General features: G+C 38.6%; 2 protein-coding genes across 3 annotated transcripts; one reads left to right on the forward strand and one right to left on the reverse strand.

Moving 5' to 3' along the window:
• On the reverse strand, positions 1 to 18,683 carry LOC136251416 (Fanconi anemia group M protein-like). Of its 2 annotated transcripts, XM_066043862.1 has the most exons (16): positions 18,158 to 18,681; positions 17,850 to 18,022; positions 17,568 to 17,645; positions 17,220 to 17,378; positions 17,041 to 17,166; positions 14,622 to 15,227; positions 11,744 to 11,868; positions 7,340 to 7,421; positions 4,653 to 7,157; positions 4,304 to 4,600; positions 4,041 to 4,152; positions 3,603 to 3,723; positions 1,931 to 2,010; positions 820 to 920; positions 680 to 771; positions 1 to 325 (listed from the first exon to the last, which is right to left on the reverse strand). In XM_066043862.1, the coding sequence occupies exons 1-16, from the start codon at positions 18,636 to 18,638 to the stop codon at positions 223 to 225; spliced, it is 5,241 nt and encodes a 1,746-aa protein (XP_065899934.1). In that variant the 5' UTR covers positions 18,639 to 18,681; the 3' UTR covers positions 1 to 222. The 2 variants fall into 2 exon arrangements, 1 of the variants encoding a protein (XP_065899934.1); XR_010699085.1 differs by lacking the exons at positions 1 to 325; positions 680 to 771; positions 820 to 920 and having other exon boundaries at positions 3,603 to 3,704; positions 18,158 to 18,683.
• LOC136251417 (uncharacterized) lies at positions 18,595 to 22,467 on the forward strand. Its single transcript, XM_066043863.1, has 13 exons — positions 18,595 to 18,766; positions 18,949 to 19,026; positions 19,410 to 19,948; positions 19,998 to 20,120; positions 20,265 to 20,465; positions 20,514 to 20,587; positions 20,640 to 21,016; positions 21,072 to 21,350; positions 21,399 to 21,552; positions 21,667 to 21,759; positions 21,813 to 21,926; positions 21,975 to 22,060; positions 22,118 to 22,467. Exons 3-13 carry the CDS (start codon positions 19,522 to 19,524, stop codon positions 22,311 to 22,313), a joined length of 2,124 nt encoding a protein of 707 aa, XP_065899935.1. The 5' UTR covers positions 18,595 to 18,766; positions 18,949 to 19,026; positions 19,410 to 19,521; the 3' UTR covers positions 22,314 to 22,467.
• Positions 22,468 to 23,650: the final 1,183 nt, after the last annotated feature.

Below are 23,650 nucleotides of genomic sequence, written 5' to 3' on the forward strand. Positions count from 1 at the left end.
ATTACAGCACTTAATAATCACTGCAGGATGGATTAATAATAAGATACAAGGCACATCATTTAATTACAAATCTTGAGCAGCACAGAAATATACAAAGTTGTGTTCATTACACGGGATGATGACGACTATTATTACACTATTTTTTTACAATTTCATTGTATGAGTGAACGCATGATAAAATAAAAATAAAACTGCCCTAAGGTGGAGGGATGGTTTAGAAGATTATACAAGGTCCTTGTTGAACTGTCGCTGGAAGAAATGGCATATCTCCATCGCTCTGTCCAAACTGATAAAAGGAATTTTGTTGTGCATCTCCTCTGGAGAGCTACGGAACACACACACACACATACAAGATGATGAAGACACCACATTTTATGTAACATGAACACCTTGGGACCAACCAATAGTATCCTGATTATCAAGGTGTCTTGATTATCAAGGTGTCCTGATTATCAAGGTGTCCTGATTATCAAGGTGTCCTGATTATCAAGGTGTCCCCAGGTCAGTGTATGCACTAAGGGACACTTTGGGACCATAACACTTTGGGACCATAACTAAGTGTCCGGAATATATTTCCTAGCAAAATTAATAGCTAGTCGTATAGTGTGATCAATTACAAGACAGTACTTCACTTGTAAAATTACACTATACAGTAGATATATTTCCATTAGTAACTAACCAGTTGATGATATCCTGAAGATTACTATACTTATGACATAATGTTAATGCTGTAATGTAGTTCATCTTTGGCTCTGTGAACAGAAGATGAACCTGAGGAGGATGTAACAACAATGGTAGCAGCTCTAACAGGTCCATTACCTGTTGTTTAACACTATCGGCCACTTCTACTGGTACATCTATCGCTAATCCACTTGAATGCTCTGACTTAGCCACCTTTGCTATCAGTGAAGCAGTTTCCTCTAACGAGAATATTTTAAAAGTAATAATAGCAAAACAACACTGCACATGATGTGTTAATGCAAACCATAGATATTGGAAATGTTGTCACAAACTTGGTATAGTATTTGTACAATTGATGACATACGATGTGTTTTGACTTTAAAAGACTAACACTTCTTACTTTAGACTATTATTGTGGGTTTCTATAATATAAAAATTTGTTGCTGTTTTGGTGAAGCCACTGACTGGCTTTTCCCCACAGAAGTTGTCATATCATACTGTTCCGGTATCACTTCTACGTTCCTGTAGCCTCTGTACTTACGTTCTGGTATCAATGACAGTTACCGTTTTAGAGCCCATTGGTCGATAGAATTTAACAGAACAGTTTGTAAGTCACATTCTCACTACATATTTCCTTAAATACAACTTTACTGCTCAGTGTTGCTATAGTGCTGCTGTGTTTCTGCACTTATAACTCAGCACAGTTGCTAACTAACAAAGTTATTTGTCTCTTTCAAGGTTTAATCTAATGCTCAAGTAGTTAATAACACAATTAATAAAATGGTAGCACACTTCACTCACAGGTTCTAATCCCTCTAGCTAACACTTCACTCACAGGTTCTAATCCCTCTAGCTAACACTTCACTCACAGGTTCTAATCCCTCTAGCTAACACTTCACTCACAGGTTCTAATCCCTCTAGCTAACACTTCACTCACAGGTTCTAATCCCTCTAGCTAACACTTCACTCACAGGTTCTAATCCCTCTAGCTAAACCTGCTACACTCCAATAAAGGCCAGTATCCAGTACGAATTACAGAAACTGCATATGTTTCAAACATGGCTATTTAGGGCATGTGGCACATTTCCAATTCCTATAATAGAGTTGTAATTACAATTGGTTTCAGTAGATTTGTAGGAAAAGTGATACCCAATAACTAGTGCTTGTATGTACAATCTGACAACGACTTGTACATAAGGGTGGCCTTATTTATACCTTACGATGGGCTTGTATTATGTGACATACAAACCTTGTGACTGACTGAAGAGTAACTTGACATTAGCTTGACACAGCTGAGTGATAGAGAGGTTGTAGTAACTCATCTTAGCACTACATAACACAAGAGATTCATTTAATCATCACAACTACTAGCTAATGTAATAACTTGTGCACTGAGTACAATTTTGACTTTGCTACAACTTGTTTGTGTATCACTCTGAAGCCCTCACTGGGATAAATGCACTCTTCATGGATTATCACAGAAAATGTTTATCTTAAAATTTGTTATTTGTTTGAGTTCTTAACTCTGTAAAGAAGCTGTAACCACTAGGGATAGTTTAAGTTCCGGCATTGTCATCATGGTAACCATGTGTTTCATTACACATGTGTATTGGGAGTGATGATGAAAACTGGTGAATCACTTCTTAATAACACCATAGAACACTATTTGAAGTAATATATTAATTAGTTTAGATTGTTTTACAGTTGATTAGATTTCAAGGTGGCCATATTATGTGTAGTAAACAGAACAGCATCAATCACATGAAACCAGTCTGTTATGCTGTGAATTAGATTCACACCCACGCATGCACACGCACACACACATGCACGTACACATTTTATTAGAGTAATTGGAACATTACATAATATTGTAACACTCTAGTCTTACAGGTTGATACAATGAGCATTACATACAGTGGAGCCCATTGACACTTTGACAACAACCAAGTGTACTGGTATTGATATACTAAGGGATACTCTGGTCATGTAGTGTCCCCAAGTGTCCATATTAACAGGTTATTGTGGCATTTACTATACTTGAGGTCAATTGCAAGATTGATACACTCTAATAAAGCAGTCATTGTAATACAACATGTAAAGTATTCTAATAGAACAGTCACACATTTATATCATTGCTATGCTATTGTATTAAAAATTATTTAACCCTTAAATGCGCATGAAACTTTTAAGGAATTAAGCCATAAATGTGCACATAACTTTTAAGGAATACGTGTTTAGACAAAGCAAACTTATATGGTGAGGCAAGATAGCCTTTCCTAACTCTATTAGCCTAAAACGAGATATCAATAAAAAGCTTATTCACTGGCCTACTTGGGGAAGGCTAAATAACCACTGTAACAACAAAGGCTTACTTGTTATAAAGCGAAGAAGAACATCGTCTCACTTTATTGCAACAGCACATTCTTTGTCTTGCCTGTCATATTGGTTGTGGGTTTAATCACGTGGGCTGTATATGGCCTGATTCACCATTGAATGGCGATTCGACTAATACTTGTTTGCAGCGATTCGGACCAACTGGCAAGGAGTTATGGATCATTTTCTAAAGGTATATAGCACATTTTTGTAGTTCTTTGTTAAGAGTTATATTCACGGCAAGTTTTAGTTCCTATACTTTAGTCATAGGGTAAATCCCTAGGTATCATTTTAATGCTTATTACATCACGAGTAGAATGGCACAAATTACAAAGCCATACGATGAACACTTCGAAAGTTACAACGTTTTGTTTACAGCCATGCGTAAAAGCCTATATATAGGCTTATGCACTTTCCAGGGGCAGCTATACATATGCTTATGCACATTTAAGGGTTAACAATGAAGATCCAAACAATAAAAAAGTAAGATATGGTGAATGATGGTATTGTAACATGGTTACAAGACAGCAGGGTGGTTGCTAACTCACCTTGACAAGTCACCCTTCTTGGCATTGTCCTTCTCCACAAGTACACAAACACTCTCAAACATGTCTCTCACTTTGTTGAGTTCTGCTGCAGCTTTACGGGCACTGGAATTGTTAGATAATTCTGTGAAATACAACACAATTTCAGTGACACAGATCAAAATGGTGAGCAGTTGTGCATGTGTGCCATCCTTCTTACAGACATGTTAATTTAACACACTGCTTGCTAGTGGAGTCTACAAAGCTTGTTATAGAGATATCCAGTTTCTTTTGATAGGTAAATAGGTACCTCTCATGGAGGTGTGTGTGTGTGTGTGCATGCGTGTGTGTGCATGTGTGCGTGCGCGTGTGTGTGAGAGAGAGAAGAGAGAGAGAGAGAGAGAGAGAGAGAGAGAGAGGGAATGAAGATTGCTGCATTGCACAGCACACAGTGTTATTCACCTGACACAGTAAATCTTTGTAGTGCCATCCTGTTACTGACAACATAGTTGACATAGCCAAGTGGACATACTACCACCTTCAGGTGATGTTTCTGTCTCAACAAAGAAACTACCTGCAATGTGCAATAGTGTGGTAGTCTATAATATAAATGTGTAAAAGCAACACACACACACACACACACACACACACACACACACACACACACACACACACACACACACACACACAAACTACATGCACGCACGCACGCACACTACACACACCTGCGGGTTTGAAATTTGTTTAGAATCCACTAACACTATTAGAGATTGGTAATGACCATCTGACTTGCGTGATGATAAAACTGTATGTGTACAAGAACTGGAAAACTGGCTACTAGAATGAGCACGTTCATGTTGCTGGGCATGTTCTAGGACAAGCTTTTGCCGCTGGTTATTACGTGAGGCACCACGCCCAGCAACCACCATCTTTCTTGATCCAGGACACACCCACTCATCCATACCAAGTGAAAAGCGTGCCAAGTGACCACTAGTAAAGTCAGTACCAGGGGGAGGGGTGAGCTGTAAATAGAAAACACAACAAACATACACAATAGGAACACATTTCTCTTACTATTAGACTGGGACTGACTATAACTGGTGCTCTAGAGATGTTGTTAGCTTTTGCTGCTTGTACTACTGGAGAAAATGACACTTTCTTTGGTGAGGCAGTAATCCTTCTCTGAGGTGATGATGTTGCCATGGGAGTCTTCACATCACAGTCTGAATCAGGTGACACTAACATGGCTCTCTTGTTAGAAGACATCTTTTTCACTGAAATACTGTGACCCTCATCTTCTACAAAATCAGTATTATCATCAATTTCCTCATCAATATTTTGACTTAATGGCAAGTAATCTTCTTCAGCCTCACTACCAGTGAATGAGTCATTAGGTGCTAGAGAGCTGGAGAGTTGACTCTGATCTCTGGCTGTTATCTGGATACCAGCACTCTTAGTGAAATGGTGTAACAATTTATGATGCCTACTGATTGCCATACGATACTTGCTGCCACGTGCAGTGTGTTCCCCACCAAACATATCATTACTGGGGCTAATGAGAGACTGTCTGTATATAGCCTGCATGTTGACTGGAGATTTGGAGGGTAACTGGGTTAGCTGTGTAGCATCGTTGATGAAACTGTCTTCAACGTCATAAACATTTGTACACTGTTCGTGCATGCTATCTTCATCATTTGTAACATTGTCATATGACACTTCTGCTTCTAATTCAAGAAAATCATCTGTATCTTCCTGTGCTGAGCTAACTGACGGCTGCTTGGCAAATCTAGTTTTCTTCACAGGCGTAAAATCATCATCAGTGGAAGAATCCATTCTCTTTCTTGTTGATAGTTTGGACGAAGCAGCTGGAGGTAGTTGAGTGCACAAAAAATTGGGCTCTTTGTTTGTTTTCTTCTTGTTGTGAACAGCCACAAAACTGTCATCTTCAACCTTAACTGAGTGACCACTATCACATCCATTGTTGGTACTTGCTGTGATGCCTTCATCTTCATAATCTGACTCTGGTATAGTATCTATCATGTCCTTTGTGGGAGACAGTTTGTTGACAGGTGACTTTGAAATTGGAGACTTGTGAGCAATTGGACTGGCATTAGCTGAGTTAAAACTGAATGGTCTCACAGGTGACTCTAGGCCCACACTGGCAGCTTGTTTTGTTGAACTCCCTCCCACTCCTTGAGATGAAAGAGTCAAGTACATTTTTAAGTTGCTGCTTGGTAAACCAATTTCCATAGGAGATATGGTGCCCAAAGGAAGAGTACGTTTTAGCAAAGAATTTTTTGAAACTGGAGATGTTTTCTGCATACCACCAGATGTTTTCAGAGACACTGCATGTTTATTTGGAGAGGATTTTTGCTTAACCTTCTTTAATTTAAGTGGAGAATGTCCTGCAGCAGACTTCAGATCTTGTTTTAATGAAGAACTCCTGACAGTTGAAGGAAAGATTTTAGTTCTTTTCAATGTCTTAACTGGAGTACTGTAACCTACAGGACCAGTGGAAGGTTTGCTGGTGGCAGGACCACCAGCAGTAGTAGTAGTAGTAGTAGTTATGGGGGACTGAGATGGCGGCAAGTTGTCCATCCAGTCCAGTGTATCTAGATCAGGTGGAGGAGGTATAAGCGAAATGTTATCATTACGAGGCACCACATCATCCTCAACTAAAACATCAATAGTAGAATTGGCGGCCATGTTTGTATCCTGTGATACTTCAGCAGAGCTGATAACCTGTTTCTTAGCTGGTGATGGAGTGGCAACATTGCTACCACTACTGTCTAGGGCTGCAGGTCTTCTTTTGTTGTTAGAGGTTGCCACAAAATCTTCGTCATCACTGTCAAAATGTAACCTCCTTTTCCCGCCCTTCCGTCTGCTAGCCACAGTGGTAGTTATGGTTTCTTGTTCACTTGATTGTTGTCTGGAGGAGGAAGAAGGGATAATCACGTCATTGGGATCCAGAAATGTCTGCATTTCCATGTCATAATGTAAGCCAAAGTCTTCAGTTACTGAGATGTTCTCAGTGAATTGTAGTACATTCATCAGTTGTTTAGTTCTGTTAGAGTGTCCCACATAACCAACTGATACTGGAGCTCGTTGCCACTCTATCTGATTATCCAGTGACAAGTTTAGTTTACCAGTTGTACTGGAACACTCTGTGTTGTCTGTATCATCTTGGACACTTTTCTGCTGCTGCAGGCATAAAAGTTGTCGAGATGGTTTCACACACGACACAATCTCCTGTCGTAATCTCTCTGATTCTCTTTCAGACAAGGAATATCGTTCTTTCCACACCAACAACTCTGCATCTGTCAGTGTTCCAGGAATGTGCCCTTGGTATATCCCAAAACTCAGTTGAGATTGCTGCTTCCCTTTTCCATGACTTGTGCTTCCTTTCAGACTTTTCTTGGGTGTATCTGCCTGATCAATGTGCATGTGTAGGTGACACACTTGTGGTCGTAAGTGGTTGGGTACCATCCGATAACTGTTCCCATAAAACTGCAGTGACTTACAACCATCCCTGATAATCTTGTGAATGGATTTCTTACTGGACTGACTCTGCTGGTAAACCTGTAATCACCACACAACAAACAGTTACATTATTTTGGGGGTGACAGTCAAAGGAATAATTTCGACCTGTACTAAAGTTTTTGCTCTATATTTTGCACTGCCAGATGGCAATAAAGAACAGAAACGCACAAAACAATTTAAAACTTTTTAATAGCGTTGCATTAGGGACATATATTACTTACTCGTTCTTCTTTCCCTTCAGTCACAAGTACAACGATCCTTCCACTTCTCTTCCTACCCGTCCTGCCCATCCTTTGAATAAGTCTAAGTGTAGAGTATGTGATGGTATTGTGTTTTGTTTAACTGTATGTAAACATGTTGTATATGGTGGCATGGAAGACTGTTAAGCTAAATGTAAAATTAAAATACACTTTATAGTGTAACATGTAACTGTCTTTTTCAGGTGGAAGAAACAAGGACTACTGTTACTCCAATAGTCATTTCATTTTGAATTCCTAAATATTAGGGATAGTTTGAACAAGCTGCAAACAGGAACAGAACTTCTGTTCTTGTTTTGCGTGGTTGCCACAGATAATCAAACCTCTTTCCCCGCCCACACACAAAAGGAAAAAAAGCAAGAAGTGTGTCAGGTGGCCAAGGATAGCTGTTATGTGTGACAGACTAGTCTATACTGTACAGGAAATAAAATAAAAATTTACACACCGTGATTTATCCATGCCAGGACAGAACCCCTCCCCTGTGGGACACCTCATATTCTAAATTAGAGCTGCTGATTTACCTAGCTATTTCTAAAATATGTATCTTTGAAATTTGTGCTATATCTTCGAATACTTCTTCAAAATCTTTGTTTAAAACTCCAGCACACTTTTAATAACTCATAAATTGTACATTTATTTTCATGAACTATGGTTGTGATTCATAATAGAGATTGTCCATGTTTTTTTGTTGTTTTTTTTACATAGCACTACGTTCACCAAAAACCAGAATTTCCTAAAGCCTTGTATTAAAAGTTAAAGTAGATCCATGACACATTTCAGAGACATAACAATACAATTACATTACTTCTACATCAACATGGTTATTAAGGTAACCATGGTTATTAAGGTAACCATGGTTATTAAGGTAACCATGGTTATTAAGGTAACCATGGTTATTAAGGTAACCATGGTTATTAAGGTAACCATAGATGTGACTGCTAAAATAACTGGTAAGTGACTGCTCTATTAGAATATCTTGATCTCAGACATGGTACTCTTGGTCATCACTGGATCTAGGGTATCGCATCTTTAATTTTGGGTATGTTTTCACAGTTTGGCTGTTTTGAATTATACAACTACAACTACTACTACCGTATAGTGGGTTTTTTATAGCGAGGAATTTATTTTAGCGCTTGGCTTTATCCACTAAATTTAAAACCGCGAGTAATTTAGTAAAGCAATAAAATGTACCACGTGATTTATTTTGAAATCGCGCAAGTTTCCTTGAGGCAGCTGTTTTGTCAAGTGTGTAAATGTCCATACTTAACTATTTCTCAAGAAACAGTGCTCTACATAACCCAAATGGAATACTGTCATGTAAAATTCCATCTAGGGCAATTGTTGCAGCTAATCATGAAGTTGAATTAGTACAGGCAGCGACACAGGCACCAACTACCCATAAACACAAGTGAAAATTTGTAAAGAACAATGTCCATGATGGAAAGCTAAGAGCTGAAATGGGAAAAGCTGTGTGTAAAGTGGGAGCAACTGCTGCTGCTCGAAAGTATTCTGCCAAGTTGAAGACCAACATAAATGAAAGCACCATGCGTGGAATAAAGAGAGCATACATCGAAGAAAGGCAGCACAAAGATGATGATGAACCTGTGACAACCTTACCATCAAAAAAATGAGGCAGACCATTGTTACTTGGTAAATCCCTAGACGTAGCTGTGCAGGAATATTATATTAAAGTTACGAGAAAGAGCATACCCTGTGAACACAGAAGTAGCAATAGCAGCTTCCAGAGGACTCCTTCGAGTGATGGATCCATCTAGGTTGGCAAAGAATGGCAGTCCTGCAACTTTGTCTGTGGCGTGGGCAAAATCCCTGCTCCACCAAATGAATTTTACAAAAAGGAGGGGGAGTACCAAAGGTGGAATACCACACCAGATGGCAAGAAAAACTTTTTAAACAAATTGTTGAGATGGTGGCACTTAATGATATCCCTGCTGATCTCATCTTCAATTGGGATCAAACTGGTAGTACCTGGGACCAAGTGTACCTTGGACAAGAAGGGGAAGAAGCGGATAGAGATTGCTGGACTGCAGGATAAAAGACAGATAACAGCTGTGATGTGTGGAAGCCTTGTTGGTGAATTTCTACCTCCACAGCTGATATATGGAGGCAAGACCACACAATGTCATCCACACTACACTTTCCTGGGTTATTTCACACAGTGCCAATCACTGGTCCAATGAGGTCACTACGCTGCAGTACATGAGAGAAGTTATTGTACCATTTGTGGATGGTATCAGGCAGCACCTAGATTTACCAGATGATCAACCTGCTCTTGCCATATTTGATCACTTTAAGGGCCAGCTAACAGAAGCCATCACTGCTGAGTTGGATAAAAATGGCATTCATTCTGTCATAATTCCAGCCAATTGTACAGAAGAGCTACAACCAATTGACATTTCAGTTAACACAGTGATCAAATCTCTTTTAATGTCAAAGTTTTCAGAATGGTACTTGGCTGAGTTGACCGAGCCATTTACCAACAGTGATGAAGATGAACTGGTCGATGTTTCAGCGGTTAGAATGAAATACATAGGAGGGCAATGGTTGGAAGAAGTAATAGAATATTTACAAGACAACCCACACAGAATTCAAACATGCCAGTATTCATCAAGCCTTAGGCGTTTTTAGAGATGATATAGATTTGTCTGAGTTTGAAGCAGAGTGTGAAGAGTCTGATGAGGATGAGAGTCAGGAAGATATGTCTGATGAGAATGATTTCCAGGAGGAAAATAGTGATGAAAATGAGCTGCCGCTGGACAATACATCTGTGTCACTTAATGTACATGATGTGTATACAGAATGAGAAGATCATGACCTTGATGAAATCTCAAGTAGTGACGAACAATGACATAAGTAACAAGTAACTAGACATTTTACTTAGCTACATGACCATATGCAGTTCTTTAGTGTAATAATGACTTATACAACTGTATTAATCAGTGGAACATAGTCAATTCAATTTTTTTAGTTGTTCATGAACAAAATGTTAAGAGATTGGCATAGAATACAGAATTACCAATACTGTCTATCTAAGCTGGTCACCTGTGGGCCTGTGGGTCAAAATTTCTTGGCCTTAATAGATAAATAGCTGTTGTGACAGATAAATTAGTGCATATGCACATGTCTTAAGCGAAATTTATAGTTGGCCCTTATAGAGAGGTGGCCACTAAGACAGGTTACACTGTACTAAGTTGCCATGGTCTCGAAGAAAATGGCACTAGCTTACTTTATTTTCAGCTGTAGTTATTTGAAAGCAAACAGTGCATTTAAAAAAAACACTCTTGTTCATAGTTTTTAAAAATGTCAAACTATAACAATTGGTGATGAGCTCCTGAAACAACTAATTTGAGTTTACATAAAGAAACAACTATCACCACACAGAGCTACTAGCTTTACACACTGTAGTCTATATGTTAGCTCAAACACTGAAACATTTTTATAGATTAGATACTCTTTTACATATCAACAGTTACTTAGCTACATAAATACTTAAGCTCCTACTAATGAGTCAGATTAACAACTGCTGTAAACGTTTCCTCAGCTTTCTCAATTTCTTTAACTTTACAATTTCTTTTTCATTTCCGCAAAATCTTAATTGGCACAGAATTTCAAGGCCACATTGTACAAGGTCTGAAGAATACCTCCTCCTTCCAGTAACTGTAGCTGTGATAATCCCACCACTCTGGAGAAACATGCTACACCTTCGTGATACTTTTCGAGGCAGATGGCCAACAGTTTCACCTGTCCCAGGCTTCTTTACGGCAACAGTATAGCAATCCATAATGCTTCTAATCTCTCACTCATAATACAGCTCTTCCCCTAGAACTGCTGTTCATGATTCACCATAGACATGGTATCCTCTCACACACGAAATCATGCGCAATTCCATCTTCGCACCAGTTTACCACCACCTGCAGCCTCGAAATTTAATAACTTCACGTGGATAATTGAAGCTATCCATAAATGCTTGATCACCTATAAACTGTGAGTTCCTAGATATGAGCTTCATAGTGGAATAACCTACTAGGAGCCACATGCAGGCTTTCTGCAGGCTCAACCTTATTGGAGCGTAAAGTTTTTACGTACAATAGTAATATAATAGTGAGGTTTTAATTTTAGCAAGTCACTGTATTCACTAAACTTTGTGCCGCTAAAATTAAATTTCGCAGGAAATTTTGGACACTGTAATAACCCGCTATACGGTATTTAATGCTTTTTACAGTATTTCTACCACACTAATTTTAGTCTATCTACATTTAAATTGTATAAAAGATTTTTGTATGTGTACACATAAAAAGCTACAAGTACATACGCAACATGTAACACAACACACACACACAGGGTACATACCTCACTGGAGAATTGTGAGCATCAAAGCAAATAATGAGGTCAACATCTCCAATATCCAATCCTTCTTCTCCAACACAAGTAGCTACAAGAGTGTTGTAGCCTCCCTCACGAAACTTGTGCACCACCTGAAGACAAAACGATGGTATGAGTGCTCTCTATATACAATGACCATTTGAACATAAGTAGTGGGGGGGGGGGGGGGGAGCATTTTACTTTGTATCTTGATAGTAAGATACTAACACTATCCAGGGGTCCATATTTAACATCCACTGCATAATCTGGACAGTGCTCTGACCAATCCAGGTGTCTAACTTGTGCGTACAATGGGATATGGAATAGCAAGGTGTCAACATTTCAGAGTGTTTACGTTTCACCCACTCTAATCCGTTATCAAAACACTAACCATATCTTTAGCTTGTTGTGTGAAAGAGAGTAGCCAGGTGTAAACTCACACCCAAACACAGATCAAGTAAGATGATAACTACACATACAACTGGTGGGCTACATCAACACCTAACACAAAAGGAAGTTAAAATATTCCAGGATGTAAACCATGCCCTCGGGCATACATATGATGTTGATACAAACACGGCATACATAAAGAACCATGACTGAAGTAGGGATTAAATGTCCACTAGTATATCTGTGCATGTTTGTATGTATGTGTGTGTGTGTGTGTGTGCATGTATGTAATGTATGTATGTTTGTATGTTTATATATTTGTTTGTCTTACCCACGTGAGCAAAACTTTGTTCGCTAAAAACAGCCTTTATATGAGAAATAAAGGTCATATAGAACCAGTATTAAAATTCCGGGCAGGTAAGCTTCGGCTAATATGTGCTGGTTTGAAATACAAGTGAAACGAGTTTATAAGGACATGGTGAAAGCCTTTCCCAATGGGCTCTGCGGACATTAAACAGCTGAATAACAACACAGCTGGCCTCCTAGGCCACCAGGTATAACGAATTCTTTAGAGGCGTGCCCATACATACGCGGATGAAAATGAAGAGAGTCTTTGAGGCTTTGCCTGGAGAATTTGTGTAAGAAAATGTTATAGACGAACTATAAAACAGTTACGAAGATACTCCTGTGCATTATTAGTGGGTTAAAGTGGTTTATTCGAGGTACGCCTCCTTAGCAACGTAATTACAGAATTACAAAACATTTCATCAATTACAAAATACAAAGTACTAAATAACTATGACTCAAATTATTGTGTATTTAGACTATGGTACAGCTCATTTACAGGGTTACTAAATCACTTAGTCACCTGACATGCTCATCTAGTCACCTACACATGTTCATTTAGTAACCCGCCCTCAAGCAATTTTGTACATGATAAATAATTATAACACGAAAGGCACACTGCAGTACTTGATAATACTTAATACTCTTCTTATCGTGTTCTGCAAATAATTCTGGACAAATAGTAGACTAAGCAGCGTATCTACTGTAGCTCTAGCCGTTACTCTGGTTACCAGTCGAATAATTATTTTTGTGGGCGCTATAAGGACTTCAGGAAGAAACCGTTCTAATGTTCTGCACTGCTCTTTCACCCCACACTCATGCTCTGGCTATAAAGGTACTTACTTTAAACCATAGTCTAAATAAGTTAGACACTGCGACCAACGGAAACTAAGCAATTTAGTAACCCCTCTGGCCCTTAGTAGCGCCCTCGCTGCGCTCGGGACGCTACAGCCTCAGGCCATTAGGGTTACTAAATCGCTTAGTTCCCTTGGTCTTGGTGTCTAACTACTATGTAGCAACAAAGCAAAACCAAAAATAAATACAGTGAAACCTGTCTAATCAGGTCACTGCATAAAGAGGTCAACTGTCTAAACTGGCCATTATAAAAGTCCCCGCATGTGCTAACTGTGTACAAAGTGACCAGCCACCTCCTTTATGAGGTCAGAAAATTTAGTCCCTATGATGACCAGGTTTCACTGTATTAGTTTAATACACTGTTAATTAATTCCAGTTTGGTGCATGGCGCCTGAAGTAGCACAACATCAACTTGCTATTTCTTTGATCCCTAATCAAACTTAAAATTCCTTATACTGTGTATTCCTTGTAGCTTTTATACAACATTATTATGACTGGTGAACCCACGCATACCACATTTGAAGAATGGCACCAGGCTTATTGCTTTTGTCTGAACATGTACCCTATTATCAACTACTGAAATAGCAAAGTGACCAATATGTTTTGTTTTCAGCTATGTTCAGCCTGTTACACAGCGTAGAATGCTCAATCCAGTCACAATGGAAACTCCCGTTACAAATGTAGCATGTATTGTATTTACTGCAGAATGCCAAAAGACATCTGTCAGGCTGAAGTGGTGTCAAACAGCGAAAATCTCATGCCTATAGCCTTAGATGTGTAGCCTTAGATGCTATCAAGTTACACTTGTCTGAAGACATCAGTTAGTCAATCAGTCAATCATGCAGTCGGTCAGTAGAAAATTAATTGAATAATTTTTAAAAAGTTGTAGCAACTTATTGAAAGTGTTTCAGGTCATACTGAAGGCACTTTTGGGCTTGGCTATACCTAACCAATACTGCCAAGGTGCCAGGATGGTATTGTGAGGTAGCTGGTTTTAGGCTGATATCACTGACCAGAAAAACCAAAACCTTCATGATCCCTAATATACGGTACTATCATACTGTATGACTAGTGTACACACATTTAGACCCCTGAAATCAGGACATCTCACTAATAAGGACACCTCACTAATAAGGACATCTCACTAATAAGGACACCTTGATAATCAGGACACTTGTCCATGATCCCGTTTATATTGGTGTACACCTCACTAATAAGGACACATCTCAAAATGTCTGTAGTTCTACTGCACAAACGTAATATATTACTGACACACCTGAAGTTGCTCCTTTTGGGTGAGTCCTTTGTTGGATTTCCCACTTGTTGCCTGCCCAACAAAACTCATCACTCGTATCAATGGAGAATGTCTTGACAACATTGTAGCTATCTCCTTAACACTTTCCCTGTACTGAGAGAAGACCATCACTCTAGTGTCATCTTTGTGAGAGGTAGTCTCCCTCTGTACACTGCCAGTTGACGAGAATGTAGTCTGAACTGAAGCAGATGATGACGACGCATGGCCGCTGTTGATGTTAAAATGAGACAAAATGATTTCTTCTAGCTTCCTTAGCTTTGGGTGGCTATAGAAGAATGAGGTTCCCACATTGTGTGCGTACATTTGTGACAGTGCCATTCTGGAGTCAACCCCACTGCTGTCTACACCATCCACTTCTTCAAGTTTGCTACGGAGTCTTCTCAACATTCCAGCAAAATGGTGGTCCCTTGTCAGCTCATTCTTTCCTCTAGAGGATGGCCCATCCAACAGCTGACTTATGGTCTGATAAAACGAGCGCATTCCATGAACTTGCAGCAACTCAAACGCGTGATATAAACTGATACCGAGGGCAAAGTCTCCTTCAACACTTCCACCTGGCACTCTACCCTAACACAAGTAGAGACATAAATAGTTTAAGAAGTGTATCGTGTTGTTCAATCTGTCAATATGGACACTTGAGGACACCTACATAATCCAGACACTTAGTTAAGGTCCCAAACGTATCCCATAGTACATTAACTGACCTGGAAATTGATAAACATTATTGGTGGCAACAGGATGTCAATAATATACTACACATGTACAGACATGAAACACAAGACACTAAACTCCCACTGTATTTGTGCATCATAACAATACATTTAACAAGGATCACTCGTCACTCTATCCCACGACAGCAGAAGATAATTGGAGCCTGCTCTTGACAATAACGTGACACAAAAGAAAGACTAGATGTATAGAATTTTTCTGCCATCACTACACATCTACACAACACTTCTACTCATGAACTGAGCACTATTCACTGTAGTGTACACTAAATGTGTAGTCTTAAGAATTCTACTACAGATAACATCTACGGTAACCTTGTTTAAGAAACATATATGTGACCCAGTCTGCAAAAAGGGGTTTTCACTTGCATTTACTTGGCAACCTGTAACTTTACTTGTGAATGTGGCATCACCCTGAAATTTGGTCTCCATATATCCCTAACATATCACTATGGCTTGGTGTAATATGAAGGTGATAGGTTGAAAACATGAGGAGTTATGATTAGTCAAACTTGACAATTCGGAAAGGCTATAAGACCCCTTTCGCAGATCAGGTCACATGTGCAAGTACGTACAAAAGTAGATTGGGGATGCTTGCATAGCTACCTGCAAAATTTTCTGTGTGCTTGTCAAGATTTTACTCTGTGAGTCATCATATGATTAGGAAACTCGTGTGGAACAATTAGACCATAAAAACCCTCACCTGCAAAATAATTACGTCCCTTGAGAATTTAACGTAAGAATGTTACACTTTCTGCTGCAATGATTTTCCTTTGCAAACTTTCCATTAGTAAGTAAACTATAAATTATTCATTCATATGTTCATTGATGGTAACTAACTTACGTGTAGTTAAAAGAAATAACAAATCTAAAATAAGTCAGTTTATAAATCATATGGTGAAATATCAAAGTAGCTGAAATCAGACAGTAATTAATACATTTAAATTTAATTTTTTATGGTTGCGTTGAAACTCCTACCAAACGTAGCACAGACGATCCCATTGCTATTCAAACACGTTACAATTAGTTCTGTGTTGGTTGTGCTCTGTAATTCACTTAAAATTGTTAGCACTATTGTGTAATACAACTATCCACACACAAGCTACTATGAACTACAAATGTTTGAGAAATTAGCATATCCAGTAATTAGAAAAACTATAAAGCTCGTGAACCAAGCACCCAAATTAAAAAGAAAACAACAAGGAAAAAAAAAACAGTTGTGTTGAACTTATTCAATTTGGTGTTAGGTATATAGAATACCATCACCGTCTCAGCAAAAACTCACCTAGTTTGCACAAGTATGCATTTTGAGAAAAGTTTAATATTGGTGAAAATCTACAGTGAAAAAATACGGAAGTTTTCATTGAGCCATTACTCAGGGAAGTTAGTCTCATATTGACCATGTAAACAGAAGTTATGGCTGAATGCCTTTCAGTATAGTTGCTGTACAAATCAATTTCCTTGCTCTTCTTACTGTCTAGCGCTAGTCTCAAAGGCTGAAACTTTGGTAATCCATTCCTCGTACATCGTAGATGATACTAGAGAGAAATTCAGAAGTTGTGTAAACTAGGTAGGTTATCGCTGAGACGGTCACATTTGATTCCTACCAGACATACTGAAATAATACTGGTCATTGTATAATAAGTTATTACCTGGAGGTCAGGATTGGACCTGAACTTGTCACGTGCTTGAAGTAGTTGGAAACGTGACACTTTCTCAGGGTCGATGGCATACATTGCTCTGCAGCTGATCAGACGGTTGATGATTCCTGACAAGATCTGATGTGCACATGTCATGGTGAGAAGTGTCAATAGACAGGTCAAATCATCACCTTAAGAAAACAGCTCTTAATCTCTTTGATCTCTCCATCAAGAGGTACTACAACTTTCTCTATTTTTCTTTGGTGCACATATGGTCTGATGTCTAGCGACTCCTCAGATCGTAGCTCAATGTGAGATATCAGTAAATTAGTTAATACTTGTTGAACAGCCTGAGGGAGAGTGGCTAGTGAACCATTGTATGTGTAGTGTGTGTAGTAGTGTGTGTAGTAGTGTGTGTAGTAGTGTGTGTGTGTGTGTGTGTGTGTTTGCGTGCGATGTAGAGTGTGTGCATGTGTGTACATAGTCATACAGTGTGTAGTGTGTTTAAACAGTTGTATGTGTTAATGGTGTGTTCATACCTTAAGGTCATCTCCAGGTGTAGCAGTTAAGGCCAATACTCTAAACTCGCCATTGATGGCAATAAGCCCCTTAATCACCTAACAAAATGAGGTGACAACAATGTCTATAATCTATACACAATATGACCTCATTTTGTACTTAGTATTAGATCTAGCAAAATGCACATTTTAAATGGCTAGTGAAACTCGTTCAAATCTATAAAATTATAGCTTGAAACTTTGAAACGCTTAAAGCAGAAAACTGTATCTACCCAGCAAATTCATCTTATTAGGACTCCTTACTTGGCAGTAGGCGTGGTTCCCAAGGGCCTTGTGTGCCTCATCAAAAACAACACAAACAACTTCGTCAGCCAGACAAGATCCTCGAGCTAGGTCATTCTGCATCACCTGAGGTGTCAGAAAGAACACCCTCTTCCTGCGCCATTCATCAACTCTTTTCTCAGGAGCCAGAGAACCTGTATATTAGAGGACAAGGGATCATCTCTTAGTATGTTGTAAGGAAGATATATTGACATGCACATAATGAATTATGGAAAGTCGCAAGAACTTTACAAACAACCACTATATACATTACACACACACCATTGCACCTGTCATCTCGGTGGTGTGTTCCTTAGCAATTCCCATGATGTTATAACATGCCCTCACTTGTTGAGCTACTAGAGGCTTTGTGGGTGCCAGGAATATGACCTTCCCTGAGGGATACCATCTGTAGTAGTTGTACATCACCACTGCAGCAATGAATGTCTTCCCCAAACCAGTTGGCAAGCTTACAAGAGTGTTAGTGAACAATGCCTTCTGTACAATATTGTACTGGTAACTACGGGTGGGTAAGTTGTTAGGATAGATCCATTGGTTACCAGCAGTGAGGTCAAATCCATTAGTAGTCTCAGAGCTGATATTTAGTACACGTGATCCATAAGATAATGAGTCATCCAGTCCCGCAGCACGTTTAGCAGGTTCTACAGGATTACCGGCCGGTTGTGATGCTGCTATGTCGTCTTCAAAAAATCCATCTAGGTCAAGTCCTTCTGGTGCTATTTCTACCACGTCAGCGTTCCATGCTTGCATCGTGATTACATTATTTCTATTAACGCGCAGCAAAACAATGCTGCAATTAATCACGTGCACCACGTTGATATAAAGAGAGCAGAGGGGAAGTTGTGCAGATTGGAGTTCAACAGCGACTAGCTCAAGAGGTGAGATATATGCTTGTTACCTAAGCCTGGAAATTAAATTTACTAGCTAGCTCAATAGCTATAGCTAATTCCCAATGTGTCACGTCAGTTAAAACATCAGTCACTGAGTAGTTATGGTAGCAACTAGCTGCAGTATAGTACATGGTGGGTGTCACCTCTGTGTGTTTTTTCAACACTGATAGACTATCTGTCATTCCTCCTGCCAGTAATGAGATTACTACTGTTTCTAATCTGCAGTTTCCGCTTCTTGCTACTGTTTGGTGAGTACACTAGCCTGAGGTAGATATTAGTTAATTTAAATACAGAATCATAAGTGTGTGTGTGTGTGTGTGTGAGCAAGATTATATAAGGTGACTTAAGATAATGCACAAATATGTAGCCATGTCCTTATTTGATGTTAACTGGGAAAGCATCTCACCCAGTGGCTGTATCATCAATGGGTTACCTGTGTGAGATTCATGTTTGAGGCTTTGCAGGGTGCCCGCACCTTCACCAGTGAGACATGGTACAGCCGTCTCACCCCAGGAGGATTTTCTACGCTGACTGTTAACACCTGAGTAGTACACAGGTGGCCTGTGTAGTGTTTCACTAGGAAGACATGATCAACTACACAGGTATAGGTTGTGCTTTACCTTTCCTTTAGGCACATACTCCTTGGTTGTGATGAAACTATTGGAGAGTTGACTTCAGACATTAGTGCTGGTAATAAGCAAGTTCAGAACAACCAAACCTACATCATTCCCAAATACAATATCATGTCACACGGGTGTTCTGGAATTGTATATGCCTGGTCATACACCATCTGCCATACAAATAGTTCAAACAAAGACAACTGGATAGAACCTGGAATTTGGAGAGAAATTGAAGATGGTGTCTTTGAACTAGTTCAGAGTAACAGACTTCCATTTCATCTTAGCAGTGATGACAATGACAACAATGATGACGATGAAATCAAATGTGACTCTTTCTATATAGAGACAGAAGAACAGTTCACAGCTCCCACTGGATCTGTTGTAGGACTACATGTTCCATACAACAGTGACGAAACAATGGTATATCTTATATATGAAAACAATATGGAATATAACACTTACAATTTGTCTGGTAATCATAACCATATCAATATCAGTGACAATAAAGTAGATCAGCAGGATCATCCCATATCCCTCAGAGTATATATAGGTTAGTATTACATCATGTAGAATAGAGCTAATAACTTGTATGATTACAGATTATGATGAGTGCGCTACTGAAAATGGGGGTTGTGGTAGAGATACCTGTACTAATACACTTGGTAGTTTTGTATGTACTTGTAAAGATGGTACTATACTACCTGAAGGACAAACTAACTGTGGTAAGTATGTATTAGTAAAAACACTCTTCAAGAAATAGCTTATAACATGTGTGGTTGAAGCTGCTTTCATAAATACAAGTATCTACATGAACATATTAAGTTTATGTATATCATAGCAATTTCTTTTTCCATTTCCAAACCAAGGACCTTCTCATTCTTCACCACAACCACCTACAGAACAACCATCCCCAACATCTGCAATGTCTGGCAAAAATAAATCAAACAGTGGAACAAAATATTATTTCTTAGCAGCAGTTGGTGGAACTGTTGTGATTTTTACACTGCTTGTATTAGTGATGATATTTGTTATACTGAGGAAGATGAACGTCTCACATGGGAATGAAAGTACGTAGCTACATTTGAAAGATTGTGTTATATTGGCCTCTCATTTAGTAGTGTACAATGATGTACTTCCAGTACCAGTTGTTCCCAGAACTACAGAAAATGCTGTGAAGAGAGACAATCACGTTAGCAAATCCAAGAATAAATGATGGCATTAGACTAATGTGTACAATACAGGGTATTTTGGTGAGTGATGATTATGAGACACTGGATACTATACAGAGTTACATTAGTGACACTAACTGTGATGGTTCTACAAACAATACAGATGGTTATAGCTGTGTCCATTGTGTTGATATCTATGATCTCCCTAATGGTCACACGTCTAGTGCATTTGCTAATCAGTTCACCACTCAACCAGTGGTCGGTAGTGTTACCACAATACGCAGTTCAATGATTGATACACCAACTGGTGGACAATGTGGTAGTCTGTATGAAACTCCAGTGAGAAGATCACATACAATATTGTATGAGGATCCTGGAAGTGAGAGAGATAAGATCTATGCTTGTTTAGAGGACAAGAAGATCCAAACTGTTAATCCAAGAAATGTTATGTAAGATATTAGCTGTGTACTTACTGCAGTGCAATAGTGTAATATAATACTGCAGGCGATTTCACCATATTGGATCTGGTGAATTTGGAGTAGTCCATTTGGACACATGGACTGATGGTTCTGCTGATCCTATACAAGTAGCAGTGAAGACACTCAATTCAAAATGTTCAGAGTCAGACAGGGTGAAGTTTCTGAGGGAGGCAGCCATTATGGGTCAGTTTCAACACAACAATGTAGTACAGTTACATGGAGTAGTGACTGAAGAGGAGAACATGATGATTATACTGGAGTATGTGCTCAAAGGAAATCTTCACGAATTTTTAATTGAATTAAAGTAAGTGACATTTAAGTTTGCTTCATTGGTAAAGGCTAACCTCTTTAGGAGACAACAAGCAAATGTTAACATATCAGAACATGATCTACTCAGCTACTGCAGACAAATATCATCAGGACTGAACTACCTTGCTAACAAACATTTTGTACACAGAGACCTGGCTGCTAGGAATATACTAGTATCAAGTGATGATGTGTGTAAGGTGAATAATAGACAGTAACAGTATGAGCATGATACAATATCACCTTCATTTCAGATTTATTTTTGCTTTGGTTGCTGTTTACTCTGTCATTTACTATCTTTTCTTGCTTCACAGATTGCTGACTTTGGAATGGCACGTGATGTAACTGATCAAAGCTATTATGAATCATCAGATGCTAAACTGCCAGTTAAATGGACTGCTCCTGAGGTACTTGTATAAGTGGATCAATTATGTTGTGAAGCTAACACTTTACTTAACAGGCAATCCTCTACAAGAAGTACTCAACACAAAGTGATGTGTGGAGTTTTGGATGTGTAATATATGAAATATGGAGTTTGGGTCACAAGCCATTTGAGACCGTTAAAGTTGCAGAGGTATACAAACATGTCACTACCTAATATGGCTGTATGTACACATTCTAGTACATAGAGAAGATCACTACTGGATACAGACTCCCACCACCTCCTGGTTGTCCCAGAGCTATATATCAACTGATGATACAGTGTTGGTTAGCTGATAAACAAGCTAGAGGAATGGTATACTATTGGTGAATGTTTATTTGTAGGCATCCTGAAGATAATCATCGTCCACATAGTGATTCAATATTGAGGACACTTCAGAAATCTGATAGGACTCTACTATTACGCCCACCAGTAGAAAGTGATGGATCATTTGACGATGAGTTAGTGACTGTGTTAGGAGCTCCCCTTGATACCAACGAATCCCTCTATTCTGACCTGCAATTTTTGTATACGTCTTAGTAGAATTGTTATAATATCAGTTTGATCTAGCTACATACATGCATTGTTTGCAGATACATCAAACTAATCTTATAGTGACAGTATGTTGTGTATGTGCTAATTAATTAACTCTATAATGTGTCAATGGTGAAATTACATCTGTGTCTCAAGTCATGTTATGATAACACTAATATGATCAGTGCTATACTGTTAAGTTTGCTTTTTACTGAAAATATAATTACATTCGGTGATAAACCATCTAACTGCTGATACTCAAGTATGAAACATATTATTCAACTTGAGGTTTGCCCATGTAGCTAACACTAACTGTCTGGACAAGTGTACACTACAATGTAGATTGCTTAGCATAAACAGACAGCCAAGTCCACAGATAACTAGTACGGTTACATGAGATAAGCAGATGATATAATACACACACATGTATATATATAGCTGGAAGTCTGTACCTGTCTAACTAACTAGTTTCAGCCTTCTTTTTTAATATGGCTAATGCATATCTGAAATCTCTGCTCAGTCGCATTATGCATGTGACCTGCATGTGACCTGCTTATCTTTGCTTGTACATAGTTTTAGAAGTTCATGTTTTTATGCAATTAACTCAGTTTTTGATCCATACAAGTATATATACGAGACTAACAGATTATAATAACACACATATAGCTGAAAGCCTATAGCCATCTGGCATTTATTTTTAGCCTTATTTTTTTTATAGCTACATGTATATACTGCATGCATCATTAACCACCATAACTGAGTTAGTTGCATAAAAATGTGACTCAAACATCTAAAACTACATACCAGGAAAGATAATTAAGCCTACAACTGAGCAGAGATTTCAGATATGCATCATGACTGCATACTCCACTGCATGCTCCTCAATAACAAACTAGAAACAGTTATTAGGGATGCCCTTGAGTTATGAAAAACTGGCAATATTTTTTCAATTGCTGGTGTGCACAAAAGTTTGGAACTGATCAAATATTCATACATTTTACATAAAATGGTATCATGACCGAGAGATCATGCATGACTGTCATTGACTGAAATATGAATTTGTATAGCATTAAGATTAACATTACATGCTAAAGGAGAGAGCAGTACTAATGCAGTAAATGTAATACCAGTATTATGTTTATGGATGTAGCTATCTATTTACATGTTCCCAAGGTTAAATATCTAAAAGCATAAAATAACCTTTAGTACTAGTAGGAGTCACTCTACCAATGAACATGCAATGAGTCATTCAGTTTTGCTTAAATTCATTGCCAAAACTTGTTTTGTTAAATCTGATGATCAACAGGTGGGGAAGAGAGTGGTCATGCACACTTCACATTAGT

The sequence above is a fragment of the Dysidea avara genome, chromosome 3 (assembly GCF_963678975.1).
Source record: "Dysidea avara chromosome 3, odDysAvar1.4, whole genome shotgun sequence".
Classification (NCBI taxonomy): domain Eukaryota; kingdom Metazoa; phylum Porifera; class Demospongiae; order Dictyoceratida; family Dysideidae; genus Dysidea; species Dysidea avara.

Coding starts and splice junctions, on each gene's coding strand:
- LOC136251416 (XM_066043862.1), bottom strand. CDS start 18,638: ATGCAAGCATGGAACGCTGACGTGGTAGAAATAGCACCAGAAGGACTT. Junction 18,023..18,157: donor ACACACCACCGAGATGACAG/GTGCAATGGTGT, acceptor TCTAATATACAG/GTTCTCTGGCTCCTGAGAAA. Junction 772..819: donor CCGATAGTGTTAAACAACAG/GTAATGGACCTG, acceptor CATCCTCCTCAG/GTTCATCTTCTGTTCACAGA.
- LOC136251417 (XM_066043863.1), top strand. CDS start 19,522: ATGTCACACGGGTGTTCTGGAATTGTATATGCCTGGTCATACACCATC. Junction 19,949..19,997: donor ATCCCTCAGAGTATATATAG/GTTAGTATTACA, acceptor GTATGATTACAG/ATTATGATGAGTGCGCTACT. Junction 21,553..21,666: donor CAAGTGATGATGTGTGTAAG/GTGAATAATAGA, acceptor CTTGCTTCACAG/ATTGCTGACTTTGGAATGGC.